Below are 17,784 nucleotides of genomic sequence, written 5' to 3'. Positions count from 1 at the left end.
TGGAAAACAATTTAAATTCCCTACTGCTGACCTGATGAGTGAAACAGAAAAGAGAACAGTAAGAAAGAGATCTGAACCACCGCTGCTATTGCCGAGAGAGGGAGGAAAAGAGGACGTAGGTGTGAAACAATTTTTTAAAAATAAAGCCTTTTAGGAAATAGGCTTTACAGCTGCTTTAAGCTTAACATGTTATGGCATATGATTCTTTGGCTACTCATCTTTTAAATATTAGTCTTTACTAGAATTTGTCCTTATTGTTGTTGCTGTTTTATGTATTTTCCTTAAAAATCACATGCAAGTATTTGTTTTTGTTTGCTACTTCTGTGGGATTCCCAGATTTTTATTTCTAGCCCACATCTCTATTGAATTCCAAAAGGCGTATCTTCCTGACTTCTATATGTGTCTACTTTAACTGAACCTATTTTCCCTTAACTCTGAAACTGTTTTTTCTTCTATCTCCCATCTCAGTGAATGGGAGATACAAGAAAAATACTGTCATTTATGCCAATGCATTCTTATTTTAAATTGCATTAAAATATACATAATATAGAGTTGGCTTTTTTCTGAGATGGAGTTTCGCTCTTGGTGCCCAGGCTGGAGTGCAATGGCGTGATCTCAGCTCACTGCAGCTTCCACCTCCCGAGTTCAAGCAGTTCTCCTGCCTCAGCCTCCTGAGTAGCTGGGATTACAGGCACCTGCCACCACACCCGGCTAATTTTTGTATTTTTAATAGAGATGAGGTTTTGCCATGTTGGCCAGGCCGGTCTTGAACTCCTGACCTCAGGTGATCCACCTGCCTCGGTGGCTCATGACTGTAATCCCAACATAGAGTTTTTTATTTACATTGAGTGTACAATTTAGTGACATTGCATGCAACCATTACCACCATCCATCTCCAGAACCTTTTTCCTCCTTCCTTCCTTAAACTCCATGCTCATTAAACAGCTTTCCTTTTCCTCCTCCTCACAGCCCCTGGAAACCACCATTCTAATTTCTGTCTCTAGGAATTTGACTTATCTAAGTACTTCATAGAAATGAAATCATATAATATTTGTTCTTTTGTGTCTGCTTATTTCACTTAGCATAATGTCCTCAAGGTTCATCTATGTTGTAACATGTCAGAATTTCCTTCCTTTTTAATTGGAATGCTGAATCACATTTTCCAGTGCATAATGGGTAAACAACGCATTTTGTTTACTCATTTATCCATCAATGGATGTTTGAATTGGTTCCATTTCTTTGGCTATTGTGAATAATGCCACTGTGAACACGAGTGTACAAATATCTGAGTCCTTCCTTTCAGTTCTTGTGGGTATATACCCAGAAATGAAGTTACTGGGTCATGTGATATGATAATTCTGTATTTATCTAATTTATTTAATTTTTTATTTTTGTGGGCACATAGTAGGTATATATATTTATGGGGTACATGAGATATTTTGATACAGGCATACAGTGCATAATAATCACATCAGGGTAAATGGGGTATCCATCACCTCAAAGATGTATTTTTTCTTTGTGTTATAATCTAATTATGCTCTTGTTTATTTTAAAATGTACAATAAATTATTGTTGACTGTAGTAACCCTGTTTTGCTATCAAATAATAGATTTTATTTATTCTAACTATATTTTTATATCCATTAACCATCCCCCACATCCCCCCAATATTTTAGTTTTTTGAAGAACTCCAGTGCATCCTTAAATATCCACTTTTCCTCCCTCCTCCTCTCTCACCACTCCCTAAGCCATTTCTAATTCGTCTCCAAGCCTTGTGTAATTGTTTATTAATATTTATTTATTTGGCTGGGTGCAGTGACTTACACCTGTAGTCCCAGCACTTTGGGAAGCCGAGGCGGCCGGGTCGCCTGAAGTCAGGAGTTCAAGACCAGCCTGGCCAACGTGGCAAAACCCCGTCTCTGCTAAAAATACAAAAATTAGCTGGGCATGGTGATGCACACCTGTAATCCCAACCACCTGGGAGGCTGAAGCAGGAGAATCGCTTGAACCCAGGAAGTGGAGGAGGTTATATATATATGAGACATATATATACACACACACACACACACACACACACACATATATAAAATATATGTTGATATATATATAAAAACATATATATATGTTTATTTGTCCCCTCTTTCCCATTCTCATTGCTGCTGTCCCTATTAAGACCTTTATCATCATTTCTTTGGCCTAAGTAGAATAGCCTCTGGTCTTCTAGTTTTCATTCTCATCCATTGCTAGTTATCTTTTATTTTGTCACTAATGTGATCATTCAAAATTACTAGTTTGGACATAATATCTTCCTGTTTCAAAACCCTCCCCTTTGCATAGTTGCAAAAATTGAAGTTGTCAACACAGAGTCCTGTGTAATCAGGCCCCTACCAACCTTACTAACCATCCATCTATCTATTCCTGACCATTTGTGGTTTTATTGCTGGGTCGGGTTTTCATGCCCCTGCACATGCTGCTTTCACTTGCTCATCTTTGAAGTCTCTGCCCCACTGTCACCTTCTGGATTATCTCCACCCCAGGAGCCTTGTCACTCAATCTTTTGTGCGGCCATGGTACTCTGTAGACATTTCTGCCTTAGTGCCCAAAGTGCTTCATTATGTTTTTCACATGTGTATCTCCTGTTATTTCTAGGGCAAGGATTGTGTCTCATTCACATTTCTATTCCCAGCATGTGGGGAAAAGTAGAAAAGAGTACACAATCAGCTTGTAATTATTGGCATTTTGGTCTGTATTGTTGGTAGAACTTCAGCCAGTTTGAATTGCTGATGTTGACTACAGTGTTACCATAAAAAATTCCTGGAGAGTCTTACCTGGTGAAATTCCTGGGGAATTTGAAGTTTTATTGGAAATAATTATCGCTCACTGGAAACTTGATATAATTACTGATAGATTCCATTGGTCTTTCTGTATCAAAAATTACTAGTTGAGCGACGCACAGCCACAGCTGAGTGGCCGCCCTGCCCCTGCTTCCTTTCGCGTTTTCACTACATGTAGGTGGTTGTGGTCACTGTGCCCGGAGGGAGGCAGCAGTGGCCAGTAATGCCTGGGAAACTCCTCTGGGGGTACATTATGGAACTGGAAGCACCCTTGGAGGAGTCCGAGAGCCAGAAGAAGGAGAGGCAGAAGAGCTTTATGGATATCACAGTTTCGGCTAATGGATTATGGACCTGTACTTCCCTTATATGGTTGTTATGAAGATTTAAACAAGATAAGCTGAAAATACATTACACAGTGCTGGAGGGACAGAAGGAAGTCAAGGCACCATTATGACTCAGATGAGAAATCAGAAACAAGAGAAAATGGTGTTACAGATTACCTGGATGCTCCCAAGACCAAAAAAACTAAAATGAAAGAGGAGCTAAATGGAGACACTGAAGAAGGATTTAATAGACTTTCAGATGAATTCTGTAAATCTCATAAGTCAAGAAGAAAAGATCTACTGAATGAGATATTGATGAATATGAAAAAAAAAAAAGCAAGTATCATCCTTAGATAGTTCTACTCATAAATCAAGTGATAATAAACTAGAGGAGACCTTAATACGTGAACAGAAAGAAGGAACCTTCTCCAATTTTCGTATTTCTGAAGAGACTATAAAGCTTCTGAAAGGTTGAGGGGTAACATCTCTCTTTCCTGTTCAAGTTAAGACCTTTGGTCCTGTATATGAAGGAAAAGATTTAATAGCTCAACTACAGACGGGAACAGGAAAGAAAGACATTCTATTTTGCCATCGCTTTGATTGAAAGACTCCAAAGAAATCAAGAAACAGTTTTTTGTTTGTTTGTTTGTTTGTTTTTTGAGACGGAATCTCGCTCTGTCGCCCAGGCTAGATCTCGGCTCACTGCAAGCTCTACCGCCCGGGTTCACACCATTCTCCTGCCTCAGCCTCCTGAGTAGCTGGGACTTCAGGCGCCCGCCACCACCCCCGACTAATTTTTTTTATATTTTTAGTAGAGACGGGATTTCACCGTGTTAGCCAGGATGGTCTCAATCTCCTGACCTTGTGATCTGCCCATCTCGGCCTCCCAAAGTGCTGGGATTGCAGGCGTGAACCACTGTGCCCAGCTCCGATTAGATCTTTCTAAACTGTGCCATGTTGTGCTTGATGAAGTGGATCAAATGTTAGATTTAGGTTTTGCTGAACAAGTTGAAGATATTATTCATGAATTCTACAAAACTGATTCTGAAGACAATCCTCAGACTACTTTTTTCTGCAGCTTGCCCACAGTGGGTATGCAAAGTTGCAAAAAAATGTGTGAAATCCAGATATGAACAGATTGACGTTGTTGGAAAAATGACTCAAAAGGCTGCAGCTACTGTGGAACATTTGGCCATCCAGTGTCACTGGTCTCAGAGGCCCGCAGTTATTGGAGATGTCCTTCAAGTCTACAGTGGGTCTGAAGGGAGGGCTATTATTTTCTATGAGACCCAGAGGAGTGTAACTGAAATGACCATGAATCCACACCTAAAACAGAATGCCCAGTGTTTACATGGGGACATTGCACAGTCACAAAGAGAATTTACACTAAAAGGCTTCAGAGAAGGTAGTTTTAAAGTTTTGGTGGCAACCAACATGGCTGCCCGTGGTTTGGACATTCCTGAAGTTGACCTGGTGATTCAGAGTTCTCCTCCTTAGGATGTTGAGTCTATATCCATCGTTCTGGACACACAGGTAGAGCTGGACGGACAGGGATTTGTATATGTTTTTATCAACCAAGAGAAAGAGGTCAACTAAGATACGTGGAACAAAAAGCAGAAATTACTTTTAAATGTGTAGGTATTCCTTCTACAATGGATTTAGTTAAATCTGAAAGCATGGATGCCATAAGGTCTCTGGCTTCTGTTTCTTATACTGCTGTTGATTTTTTCCAACCATCAGCTCAGATACTGATAGAAGAGAAAGGGGTAGTGGATGCATTGGCTGCAGCTTTAGCCCACATTTCTGGTGCATCAAGCTTTGAACCACGATCTTTGATCATCTCTGATAAGGGATTTGTGACCATGACTCTGGAAAGTCTGGAGGAAATACAGGATGTCAGCTGTTCTTGGAAAGAACTTAACAGAAAGCTGAGTAGTCATGCAGTGTCTCAGATTACCAGAATGTGCCTCCTGAAAGGAAATGTGGGTGTTTGCTTTGATGTTCCCACAACTAAGTCAGAAAGGTTACAGGCAGAGTGGCATGATTCCGACTGGATATTCTCAGTGCCAGCCAAATTACCTGAAATTGAAGAATATTATGATGGAAACACATCTAATTCCAGACAGAGGAGTGGTTAGTCAAGTGGCCAGTCGGGCCGATCAAGTGGTCGATCTGGCAGCCGGTCAGTTAGACAGAGTCCACAAGGGAGTCGCTCAGGAAGTCGACGAGATGGTAGAAGATGAAGAGGGAATAGAAATTGATCAAGAAGTGGGAGCCACAAACGGAGTTTTGACTATTTGATAGTTAATCTACCAGTATGAACTTGCCTATTTCTGCCTAATCATGTACATTATCCACCAAAAATTAGGTCATCATAGTTGAGGTATGTGTCTGCTATTTGCAAAGAAATTGGTCATATTTTTTAAAAAAGTATTTCATAAGAATGGTTGTAAACAAATCTACTTAAGTTATACCTTTGAATTAAAAAACCTCTTTTTATTGTCTCTTTTCAAAAAAAAATTACTAGTTGAAGTTTTTTGTCTGTCTCAAGCAAATAAATATATTTCAGCTCTTTCTAGTTGACAGATAGTTTGACAAAAAAATGCCTGACGGGGAAATGTCCACATTTTTTTCATCATACCTCTTCCTACTAATTAACATAATTATTAGTTATTTTTCCACTAAATTTTGAAAGGAAAGAATTCTAAAAACTGGAGTTTTTTTCTTTGAAATGTTTCTTTGCAAGTAGTGGCCAATTGTGATAAAATTGTGTCCTGTTGCTCAGTCCTGTTGCTTTAGATAATTAATGTTCAGGAGATTTAATTGTAATATGCCCAGTGAGATATAAATTTAAAATTTAGAATTGTTTTTTCCTTTTAGTAATTATTTTGCCGTAGACACTGCCTCTGCTATAGCCATTGCCTTGATGACATTTGGCACTATGTATCCCATGAGTGTGTACAGTGGGAAAGTCTTACTCCAGGTAAGGTTCTTCTTCCAATGCGCGTGCTTAATATTAGCCATGTTCTTCTACCAGATTAAAAAGTTGTATGTGTTGTTCTACCAGATTGTGGAATTTTTATTTTTATTTTTTAATTTTAATTTTTTTTTTTTTTTTTTTAGAGACAGGGCCTTGCTCTGTCACCTAGACTGGAGTGCAGTGGTGGGATCTCGGGTCACTGCCACCTTGACCTCCCAGGCTCAAAGGACCCTCCCATCTCAGTCTCCTGAGCAGCGAGGACTACAGGCACACACCACCACACCCAGCTAATTTTTAAAAATATTTGTAGAGATGGGCTCTCACTATGTTGCCCAGGCTGATCTAAAACTCCTGGGCTTAAATAATCCTCTTGCCGTGGCCTCCCAAAGTGTTGGGACTATACGCGAGAGCCATTGTGCCCAGTCATAATTTTTAATTACAAAAAGTTTTTTGGCCAGGAGAGGTGGCTCACGCCTGTAATCTCAGCACTTTGGGAGGCCAAGGCGGGCAGATCACAAGGTCAGTAGTTCGAGACCAGCCTGGCCAACGTGGTGAAACCCTGTCTCTACTAAAAAAACACAAAAATTAGCTGGGCATGGTGGTGTGCGCCTGTAATCCCAGCTACTCGGGAGGCTGAGGCAGGAGAATTGCTTGAACCCGGGAGGCGGAGGTTGCACTGAGCTGACATTGTACCATTGCATCCAGCCTGGGCGACAGAGCAAGACTCCATCTCAAAAAAACAAAACAAAAATTTTTTTAATGCCCTCCCTTTAACAGTACAGATTGTGAAATTTTTAGTTACTGGAAGCCCCTGCTAGAAATGAAGTCAAACAATAATCTCTGAAATTCATATAGTAAGAACCTGATGAAAGTCCATTAGCCCATAAAATAGTCACAAATCTTCCTATATTTATAATGTGACAAAATCACAAATTTAAAACTATTATTATTTTTCAAGTGAAAACAATGTTACATAATTTTTTTTTTTTTTTTGAGACGGAGTCTCTCTCTCTTGCCCAGGCTGGAGTGCAGTGGCGCTACACTCAGGTCACTGCAACCTTCGCCTCCTGGGTTCAAGCGATTCTCCTACCTCAGCATCCCGAGTAGCAGGGACTACAGCAACGTGCCACCATGCCCGGCTAATTTTTGTATTTTTAGTAGAGCTGGGGTTTCACTACATTGACCAGGATGGTCTCAAATTCCTGACCTCAGGTGAGCCACCCGCCTTGGACCTCCTAAAGTGCTGGGATAACAGGCGTGAGCCACTGCGCCTGGCCTGAAATTTTTTTTAGATATTTATTTTTCCTCAGTAAATGCGCTTTGGCTTTTGTGTAATCCGGTTATGACTATTTTATTATTTCCTGCCACTGAATCAGTGAGACTTTAAAATTTCAAACTTAAAATTTTAAATGACACGTTGCTACTTACTGAAATGATAGGAACACCCTGAATATGAATAGAAAGGCAGTTTCCGGCCGGGCGTGGTGGCTCATGCCTATAATCCCAGCACTTTAGGAGGCCGAGGCGGTTGGATCACGAGGTCAGGAGATCAAGACCATCCTGGCTAACACGGTGAAACCCCATCTCTACTAAAAACACAAAAAATTAGCCGGGCATGGTGGCGAGTGCCTGTAGTCCCAGCTACTCAGGAGGCTGAGGCAGGAGAATGGCTTGAACCTGGGAGGTGGAGCTTGCAGTGAGCCAAGATCGCACCACTGCGCTCCAGCCTGGGCAACAGAGCGAGATTCCAAAAAAAGAAAGGCAGTTTCCGAGGGCTGGATGTGCATGTAAGCACTGTGGTTCCTTCTGTCTTACCCTTATGCCTTTTCCAAAACTTAGGGCAGTAGCTCCATCTCCAGAAACAATAAAAATAATAAGATAATAGTTGCATAGTGCTATGCCCTATACAAAATACAACCTTTGTAACCATTTCCCAAAGATTTTTTGTTGGTTGGTTGGTTGTTTAAGTGTTATTTATCTTTTTATTTTATCTTCAAGATAAAAAAACAGGTATGGGCCAGTTGATGATATTGCTCCACTAGTGGGGCCAGTTGAAACCTCTCATCTCTAAATCATGATAGGACACCAGTCAAAGCAAAGGCTGGCTTAAAATCCTTTTGGGGAGGGGGTTCAGGACCATTGTTCGCAAACATTTTTCCTTTCCCCGTTATTCATATTTTATTATATTTTTCCCCAGACAACACCACCCCATGTTATTGGTCAGTTGGACAAACTCATCAGAGAGGTAAGACGGAATAGTAAGTAAAATCATTTTATTTTATATCAGGGAATTGAAAAGGTGGAAACTTTTAATACTTTATTCAACTCTACCTAGAATTTTATTTGAGGGAAGTTCATGTTCTTCACAATAACATACTAGGAGCCATAATATAGTGGCAGATGTAGAAAAATATGAGGAATTGTTCAATTTGGCAATCAAATTCACTTGAAGTAAATGTGGAAGGTAATGGCCTAATGACCACCCTATTATAAATGCTGTGATTTTTATTTATTTTATTTAGTTATTTAGTTATTTTTTTTGAGACAGAGTGTTGCTCTGTTGCCAGGCTGGTGTGCAGTGGCGCAATCTCAGCTCACTGCAACCTCCACCTCCCGGGCTCAAGCGATTCTCCTTCCTCGGCCTCCTGAGTAGCTGATACTACAGGCGCGTGCCACCATGCCCAGCTAACTTTTTTTTTTTTCGAGACAGAGTCTTGCTCTGTCACCCAGGCTGGAGTGCAATGGCACCGTCTTGGCTCACTGAAACCTCCGTCCCCCAGGTTCAAACGATTCTCCTGCCTCAGCCTCCTGAGTAGCTGGGACTACAGATGCATGCCACCATACCCAGCTAATTTTTGTATTTTTAGTAGAGACAGGGTTTCACTATGTTGGCCAGGCTGGTCTTGAACTCCTGACGTTGTGATCCACCCGCCTCGGCCTCCCAAAGTGCTGGGATTACAGGCATGACCACAGTGCCTGGCCCGCCCAGCTAACTTTTGTTTTTTTTTTTTTTTTTGAGATGGAGTCTCGCTCTGTCGCCCCAGGCTGGAGTGCAGTGGCACAATCTTGGCTCACTGCAACCTCCGCCTCCCGGGTTCAAGTGATTCTTCTGCCTCAGCCTCCCAAGCAGTTGGGATTATAGGCGCCCACCACATGCCCGGCTAATTTTTGTATTTTTAGTAGAGACAGGGTTTCACCATCTTGACCAGGCTGGTCTTGAACTCCTGAACTCGTGATCCACCCACCTCGACCTCCCAAAGTGTTGGGGTTACAGGCATGAGCCACCACACCTGACCTAACTTTTGTATTTTTAGTAGAGACAGGGTTTCACCATGTTGGCCAAGATGGTCTCGATCTCTTGACCTCGTGATCCACCCGCCTCGGCCTCCCAGAATGCTGGGATTATAGGTGTGAGCCACCGTGCCCAGCCTGTTTTTTGTTTTTTTTGAGACTGAGTCTTGCTCTATCACCTAGGCTATAGTGCAGTGGCATGATCTCGGTTCAATGCAACCTCCGCCTCCTGGGTTCAAGCGATTCTCCTGCTTCAACCTCCTGAGTAGCTGGGATTACAGGCTCCCACCACCATGCCTGGCAAATTTTTGTATTTTTAGTAGAGCTGAGGTTTCACCATGTTGGCCAGGCTGTTCTCGAACTCCTGACCTCAAATGATCCGCCCCAAAATGCTGGGATTACAGGCATGAGCCACTGTGCCCAGCCTTTTGTTGTTTTTTTTAAATATATATATAAAAAGAGATGGGGTCTTGCTGTGTTGACCAGGCTGGTCTTGAACTCCTGCTCTCAAGCCATCCTCCCATCTTGGCCTTCCAAAGTGCTGGGATTACAGGCGTGAGCCACTGTGCCCGGTCAAATGCTGTGGTTTTTTGGTTTTTTTTTTTCCAGGTGGGACAGGGTCTTGCTCTGTCACCCGGTCTGGAGTGCAGTGCCGTGTTCTCTGCTCCCCACCCGCCAATTATACTTTTTTAGTAGAGGCAGGGTTTCGCCATGTTGGCCTGGCTGGACTCGAACTCCTGGCCTCAAGTGATCTGCCCACGTCAGCCTCCCAAAGTGCTGGAATTGCAGACATGAGCCACCGTGGCCAGCCTAGACTTTCTTTTAAGTTGTTACAAATTTCCACCTACTAACTAATGAAGAAATAAAATAATGAACTATTTTGATGTTGAAACTATTTTAAACCTTTGATTGTCAGTGTGATAGAGGCCACTTTTACCAATATAACTGGCTACTACTCTCAACTAGTGAAGCCTGGCCTTGAGTATGTGTCCTGTGCAACTATACCAGTGGGCTACACACTATATATATCTGGCCTTGGAATTTCTTCTAGACTCACATCCAAACAACATCCTGTGTTGTGCAGAGATTTGTTATAAGGGATTTCAGAGAAAGAAGTGATTGAGAAAACAAAAAAATTAAGTAAAAAATCTGATACCACAAAGTGCTAGATATAAATATATTCATATTGATATGAAAAGAACCATACACTGTTGAAGAAATTGGTGGGGGTAGGGGTTTAAAACTGAGCAGTGGGGACCTGATTCTAAAAGAATTGGGGCAAGCAAGAAACTAGGAAAGCAAGGTCTTGGGTCAGTATGGAACAAACAGGAATGGTATCTTGAATGGTCTGAGACTTCTCTTAGCTAATGAGTGTCCTTGTGCAGGATTTGGCTGTGTCATTCTTAAGTTTAAACTAAGTCCATAATGTGACTAAACTGCATTGGATATGTTAAGTACAGACAACTCTGATCACCTATTTCTGTTTTTGGTTAGGTATCTACCTTAGATGGAGTTTTAGAAGTCCGAAATGAACATTTTTGGACCCTAGGTTTTGGCTCATTGGTATGTTCTTTTATATATGACTTTAGTTCTAATTTAAAATATAGTCTTCCATTTTTAAAACTGAAAAAAAGTATTTCCTTAAAATTTTCATAGAGCGTTTGATTCCTAGTTATGTTAAGCAGAGTCTAAAATGTACATGAATTCAGTTACCTAACTGAGGGATTTTTTGTTGTTTAGAGACAGGGTCTCACTCTGTTGCCCAGGCTGGTGTCCAACTCCTGGCCTCAAGCAGTCCTCCCGCCTTAACCTCCCAAACAATAGAGGAATGTTTTTATTTTTTTTCCTTCAAACATGTTAATGATAATAATACAAGTGTCCAGATAAGACACTTTGTAGTCAGTGTAATTACCACATAAGAAAATGTTAAAAAAAAATTAAAAGTGCAATTGCTTTCTTTTTTAACTGTAGTTCTCATTTTGGAGAGTTTGCTGAATATTTTGAAGAACTACAGTAACACAACTTGCTTCAGCATAAAATTTCGTATTTTCTAATTCAGTTTGAACCTCAGTACCAGAGAGACTTTATTATGACACAGTTTTCCTCATACGTTAGGAATGATGAGGAAAATACAGAAAATGTAAAGCACTATAATATTATCATCTAAAGAAAACTGCTGTTGATATTTTGGTGTTCATACATTTATTTTCCTTAGAAAATGAGATCATGGGCTGGGCGCAGTAGCTCATGCCTGTAATACCAGCACTTTGGGAGGCCGAGGCGGGCAGATCACCTGAGGTTGGGAGTTTGAGACCAACTTGGCTAACATGGTGAAACCCCACCTCTGCTAAAAATACAAAATTAGCTGGGCATGGTGGTGTGGCACACGCCTGTAATTCCAGTTACTTGGGAGGCTGAGGCAGGAGAATCCCTTGAACCCGGGAGGCAGAGGTTGCAGTGAGCCAAGATCACGCCATTGCACTCTAGCCTGGGTGACAGAGTGAGACTCTGTCTCCAAAAAAAAAAAAAAAAAAAAAACAACAGAAAATGAGATCATGCTGTTTTATAATTAGCTCTTTTCATTTAATTAATTTATCATGAACAGTTTTCTATGTCATTAAATACTCTTCTACAGTATCATTTTAAAAAAAACAGATAGGGTTTGATTTTTCTAATATAACACAAATTTTATAGATAAACAGATCAAAGCTGGTCCAGCAGTTCAATGATGTTACCCACTTTGCAGTCTTTAGTTTCAGGCTATGCTTTTGTAGTGGGAAAATGGTTCCTTCACCTCCACCTTCCCCAGCTCTTTCCCTCTCTCATTATTTTGGATGTCTAAAACTTATTACAAGAAAAACTTGAGACTGTAACATCCCCTCCCTCCTTACTGGGAAGGTGCCAAGTGACCAAAGTGTCAAGAGACCAAAGAATGACTTGGACAGGTCCAGCACGGCCAGTAGGTGAGTTTATTAGGACTTACCTATGGGGCACTCCTGGGGAGCAGCAGGACAGCTTTAGAGATCTACCCACCTCCCATTTCTAAGCTGCTTTTAAGCTAATTTTCTCGCTCTTTGCCTGCTGTATGTGTGTAATGAGACTGTTTTCCTTGGTAGGGTCTCAGATGCTACCAAGGAAAATATATAAAATATATAAAATCTTTGGTTCTCAGGGTCGCTTGCTCCTCGACTGTGTACCATGGCTTTGGCTCACTGCCTGGCCTTCAGAGTTTGGGCAGCAGACATACACCCTCGAATAACCTAGTGGGGGACCCACCACACTACACTTCTTTAAATTCTTTAGAAGGGGCTGTTGGGAACAATATTCTCTAAATTCTTGAATGTTGAAAGCAGCTTGTGGACAGTATGATTAAAAATTAATTTGATTGGATATAAACTCTTCAGTACACATTTGTTTCAAGTTTCTTAAAAATACATTATCCCTTTTATTTCTGGCATGTAGCATTTCTGAGACAATGCCTAATGATAGTCTTAATTTTTTTCCTTTTATATGTCACTTGATCTTTTTGCCTGGATGCCCAAATGATTTTTTTTAAGTTCAGTACCTTTACTAGAATATGTCTTGGCATTGGTCATTCCGCATCAGTTATTTCAGATATGCAGTGCACCCTTTCTTCTTTTTTATTTTTATTTTTATTTTTTGAGACAGAGTCTCGCTCTGTCACCCAGGTGGGCATGCAGTAGTGCAATCTCGGCTCACTGCAGCCTCTGCCTCCAGGGTTCAAGCGATTCTCCTGCCTCAGCCTCCCGAGTAGCTGGGATTACAGGCATGCACCACCACGCCCAGCTAATTTTTGTTTTTTTTTTTAGTAGAGACGGGGTTTTACCATGTTGACCAAGCTGGTCTCAGACTCCTGACCTCAAGTGATCCTCCCACCTTGGCCTCCCAAAGTGTTGGGATTACAGGCGTGAGCTACTGCGCTCGGCCCACAGTGCACGCTTTCAATAATGCTGTTTCAAAAATAATTTCTTAAAACATCTAATTATATTTTGTAATATTTGTTCTATTTCTTTGGTTTTCTTTTGTGGAAACTTCTGTTATGTGCATGTTGAATATATTGGATCTTTGCCTTACTGTTATTTTCTCTCAAATTCTTATCTTTTAATTTCCTTTTGATTTGTTTTTTTAACCTTTTGTGTCTCTTAAAGTATACCTGTATGTTTCCTTGTTTGTATTTGTTCTGAGTAAGTCTTCATTTCTAAAGTGATCTTTTTTCTTGTAATACAATTGTCATCTCATTTCTAAGGTTTTCTAATTCTGATTTATGATCTTGTTTTATATCTTTTGATTGGTTTTTAAAAGGTAGGTTATAGTTTTTATCTGACATGTAGTTTTATCTGTCTGGTGATCTTTTATAATCTGTTTTATAGTCTCTTTTTCTTACATAACTTTGTGTGGGATTTGACCCTCTCTCCTTTTCTGTTGCTCATTTTTATGTGAAATTAGTTTTCCTGAACTTTAAAATTAGGAGTGGTTTAGGGTTGTGTGTACAAATTCATGGGTCTAGAGCTCCATCTTCTGATGATTTTGTGAAGAAAGTTTTTTATTCTGGCTCTGTTCCTCTCTGCCATTTTTACCCTTTTTTTTTTTTGAGACAGGGTCTCACTCTGTCGCCAGGCTAGGGTGAGTGCAATGGCGTGATCTCGGCTCACTGCAACCTCCGCCTCCCAGGTTCAAGCGATCCTTTCACCTCAGCCTCCCCAGTAGCTGGGACTACAGGTACATGCCACCATGCCCAGCTAATTTTTGAATTTTTTGGTAGAAACAGGGTTTCACCATGTTGACCAGGCTGGTCTCAAACTTCTGACCTCAGGTGATCTGCTCTTCTTGGCCTCCCAAAATGCTAAGATTACAGGAGTGAGCCACTGTGTCCAGCATTTTTTTTTTTTTTTTTTAAGGAGACAGCGTCCTGCCCTGTTACCCAGGCTGGAGTGAGTGGTACAGATATAGCTCACAGCAGTCTCAAATGTCTGTGCTCAAATGATCCTCCTACCTCAACCTTCCCAGTAGCTGGGATTACAGGTGCACACCACCATGCCCAGCTGATCTTTTTAATTTTTTTGTAGAAACTGAGTCTTGCTGTATTGCCTAGGCTGGTCTTGAACTCTTGGCCTTAAGCACTCCTACTGCCTTGGCCTCCCAAAGTGTTGGGATTACAGACACAAGCCACTGTGCCTGGCCCTGCCTTACATTTTTATCTGAACTTCTTCTGTCCTTTGTCTCAACTGTACTACTCAGTTTGGATTCTCTTGCCATTGTTTCTTTTTGATATGGGGCTTTTTTTTTTTTTGGAGGGGAGCTTTGCCTGGTTACTTTCGAGAACTCATAGGGCTCAGACTATTCCAGCCCTTATTGCAGACCCAGTGTATTTGCCCACTGTTGTAATGTGCAAAACTCCTCCCAGTTGCAGCTGCTTTTCTCATATTGGCTGTCCTAGATTTCCATTAAGTCTTGTTAGCCGCTTTGAGGATTTTAGGTCAGTCAGATGTGCTGTTGCTTCGTGCTGCACAGATTGTGTTACCTTGAAGGTCTTATACCTTGTATTTGAGTTTTCATAGGGGTACTGTGTTACTTTCTTTGTTTTAATGGAAACATTTGAGGCATTTCAAAAACTGCCACCACTGCTGCCATCTTGCAAGAATCCCAATATAATTTTAATTTTCTTAGTTTTACATTATCTAAATATGCCATAATTTATTTCATAAGTCCCTTAGTGAATATTTAGATTCTCTTCTATTTTTCCTATATTAACAGGTCTGGGATAAACTTTTTTTTTTTTTTTTTTTTTTTTTTGAGACGGAGTCTCACACTGTCGCCTGGGCTGGAGTGCAATGGCATGATCTTGGCTCACTGCAACCTCCACCTCCCGAGTTCAAGCAATTCTCCTGCCTCAGCCTCCCAAGTAGATAAAAACTAGAAAGAAGCTATCTGTGAAACTGCTTTGTGATGTGTAGATTCATCTCACAAGAGTTAAACCTTTTTATTGATTCAGGAGGTTGGAATCTCTCTTTTTGTAGAATCTGCGAAGAGACAGCCGGGATTACAGATGCCCGCCACCATGCCCCACGTCTGGCTAATTTTTTGGATTTTTAGTAGAGACAGGGTTTCACTGTGTTGGCCAGGCTGGTCTCGAACTCCTGATCTTGTGATCTGCCCACCTCGGCCTCCCAAAGTGCTGGGATTACAGGCATGAGGCACTGCGCCCAGCCTGGGATAAACATTTTTATGGGATAATCTTTGTAAATATCCATGATTATTTCTTAAGATTAATTTTTAGAAGTTTTTGTAAATCTGAAAATATTCACATTTTTTATGGCTTTTGATGCAAATTCCCAAATTGCCTTCTAGAATGCCTTTTAGAACTACACACTTTGAGTCTTATAGTTCATTTTCAACCATTCTTTCCTTTATTTTTTTAATTAATTTTTTAAAATATGGAACGCTTCATGAATTTGCATGTCATCTTTGCACAGAGGCCATGCTAATCTTCTCTGTATCGTTCCAATTTGAGTATATGTGCTGCCGAAGTGACCACTTAACCATTCTTTTAATTGCGTTAATGACATTGGATGGCTTATAAACACAAAGAATATAGTCATCAACTCAGAACTTGGCATCTAGAAACCACACCTATGAAGTCCCTGGTTAAGACCCAGGAATTTAATAAAACAAGCTTTTGAGCTGCTAAAAGTTAATATCACAAAAGCCACAGATGAACGCATGCACTGTAATTATAGGCGACTTTTCAAGTTCATACTCTGAAAATAGAGTTTCCTTATTTTAATTACTTTGATTTCCATATCAGACTGAAAGAGGATATGGCATCTTTAATACTTAGGTAGTGACAATTGTGAATGGTAGTGGCAAAGGAAAAGGGAAAAATCAGAGATGACTTGATTTCGAGACATGGCTTGTCTTAGCTAAAAGTAATAAACTAGAAGTCAAATTCAAGGAATATAGATATTTTCTCTGTCTCATGATTGACAATAACTCTCTTACTATTTTTCTGTATTTAGCGTTTCAAGTCATAGATTCAGATACATTGTTACTAAACAATTTGGCTAATTTATGTGCAGTTTATGTTTTGTAAGAATTTTTTTCTTTTTTGAAAATCTGTGTTTATTTAGAGACCGACATGGAGTGTCTGCTGGACATTTTATTTAATTTTATTTACTCTATTTTTTTGAGACTGGGTCTGGCTCTGTTGCCCAGCCTGGAGTGTAGTGGCATGATCTTGGCTCACTGCAACCTCTGCCTCATGGGCTCAAGCCATCCTCATGCCTCAGCCTCCCAAGTAGGTGTGACTATAGGCACGCACCACCACGCCCAGCTAATTTTTGTATTTTTTGTAGAGATGGGGTTTTGCCATGTTGTCCAGTCTGGTCTCAAACTCCTGAGCTCAAGCAATCCATCTACCTCAGCCTCACAAAGTGCTGGGATTACAGGCATGAGCTACCATGCCTGGCCATCTATGATATATTTTTATATATATATATATATTTTTTTAAGTTTTTATTAGGCAAATAGTACCCAATTGTTAAGAAAATAAAAACTTGTAACTAAGTCATAAAAAAGAGAGTAAATATCCTTAATAATTCTGCCATCTAGAGATAAATATTGTCATCCTTGATACTTGTCTCTATCCTTCTGTTTCTTTAACTTTTATTTTTCTTTGTTTGTGTCTTATTTTATTTTTTATTTATTGAGACAGGGTCTTGCTCTGTCACCCAGGCTAGAGTGCAGGGGTATAGTCATGGCTCACTGCAGCCTCAACCCTCTAGGCTCAAGCAGTCTTCCTGCCTCAGCCTTCCTCGTAGCTGGGACTGCATATGTGTGCCTGGCTAGTTTATTTTTTATAACGATAGAGTTGCTATGTGGCCCAGGCTGGTCTCGAACTCTTCCTTAAGCAATCCAACCTAGGTGCCCATCAGTCCTAGGTGTTATTGGGCACCTAGGTTGATGCCATGCCTTTGCTGTGTGAATAGTGCTGCGATGAACATCCAAGTACATGTGTCTTTTTGGTAGAAAGATTTATTTTCTTTTGGATATATACCCAGTTATGGGATTGCTGGGTCAAATGGTAGTTCTGTTTTAAGTTCTTTGAGAAATCTTCAAACTGCTTTTTAGAGTGGCTGAACTGATTTACATCCCCACCAACAATGTATAAACGTTCCCTTTTCTCTGCAGCCTCACCAGCATCTGTTGTTTTTTCACTTTTTAATAATAACCATTTGGCCGGGCGCGGTGGCTCATGCCTGTAATCCCAGCACTTTGGGAGGCTGAGGCAGGCAGATCACCTGAGGTCAGGAGTTCAAGACCAGCCTGGCCAACATAGC

At 40.7% G+C, this 17,784-nt stretch overlaps 1 protein-coding gene, 1 non-coding gene and 1 pseudogene across 10 annotated transcripts in view; 2 read left to right on the top strand and 1 right to left on the bottom strand.

Moving 5' to 3' along the window:
• SLC30A6 (solute carrier family 30 member 6) overlaps nt 1-17,784 on the top strand; it is a 59,391-nt gene that overhangs the window by 33,941 nt on the left and 7,666 nt on the right. For all 9 annotated transcript variants that reach the window (XM_054475630.2, XM_054475631.2, XM_063648848.1 and 6 more), the window contains 3 exons: nt 6,037-6,139; nt 8,334-8,381; nt 10,922-10,990. In XM_054475630.2, the coding sequence (XP_054331605.1) occupies nt 6,037-6,139; nt 8,334-8,381; nt 10,922-10,990 (220 nt within the window). The remainder of the gene's footprint in view (nt 1-6,036; nt 6,140-8,333; nt 8,382-10,921; nt 10,991-17,784) is intronic.
• On the top strand, nt 157-5,989 carry LOC134737812 (ATP-dependent RNA helicase DDX50-like; annotated as a pseudogene).
• Nucleotides 15,877-15,983, bottom strand: LOC129031048 (U6 spliceosomal RNA). The gene has a single exon (XR_008500925.1). It is a non-coding gene; the product is annotated as a U6 spliceosomal RNA (small nuclear RNA).

This window comes from Pongo pygmaeus, chromosome 12 (genome assembly GCF_028885625.2).
Source record: "Pongo pygmaeus isolate AG05252 chromosome 12, NHGRI_mPonPyg2-v2.0_pri, whole genome shotgun sequence".
In the NCBI taxonomy this organism is placed as follows: domain Eukaryota; kingdom Metazoa; phylum Chordata; class Mammalia; order Primates; family Hominidae; genus Pongo; species Pongo pygmaeus.
The sequence above is the reverse complement of the archived record's forward strand: the minus strand, read 5'-3'. Positions and strand labels throughout refer to the sequence as shown.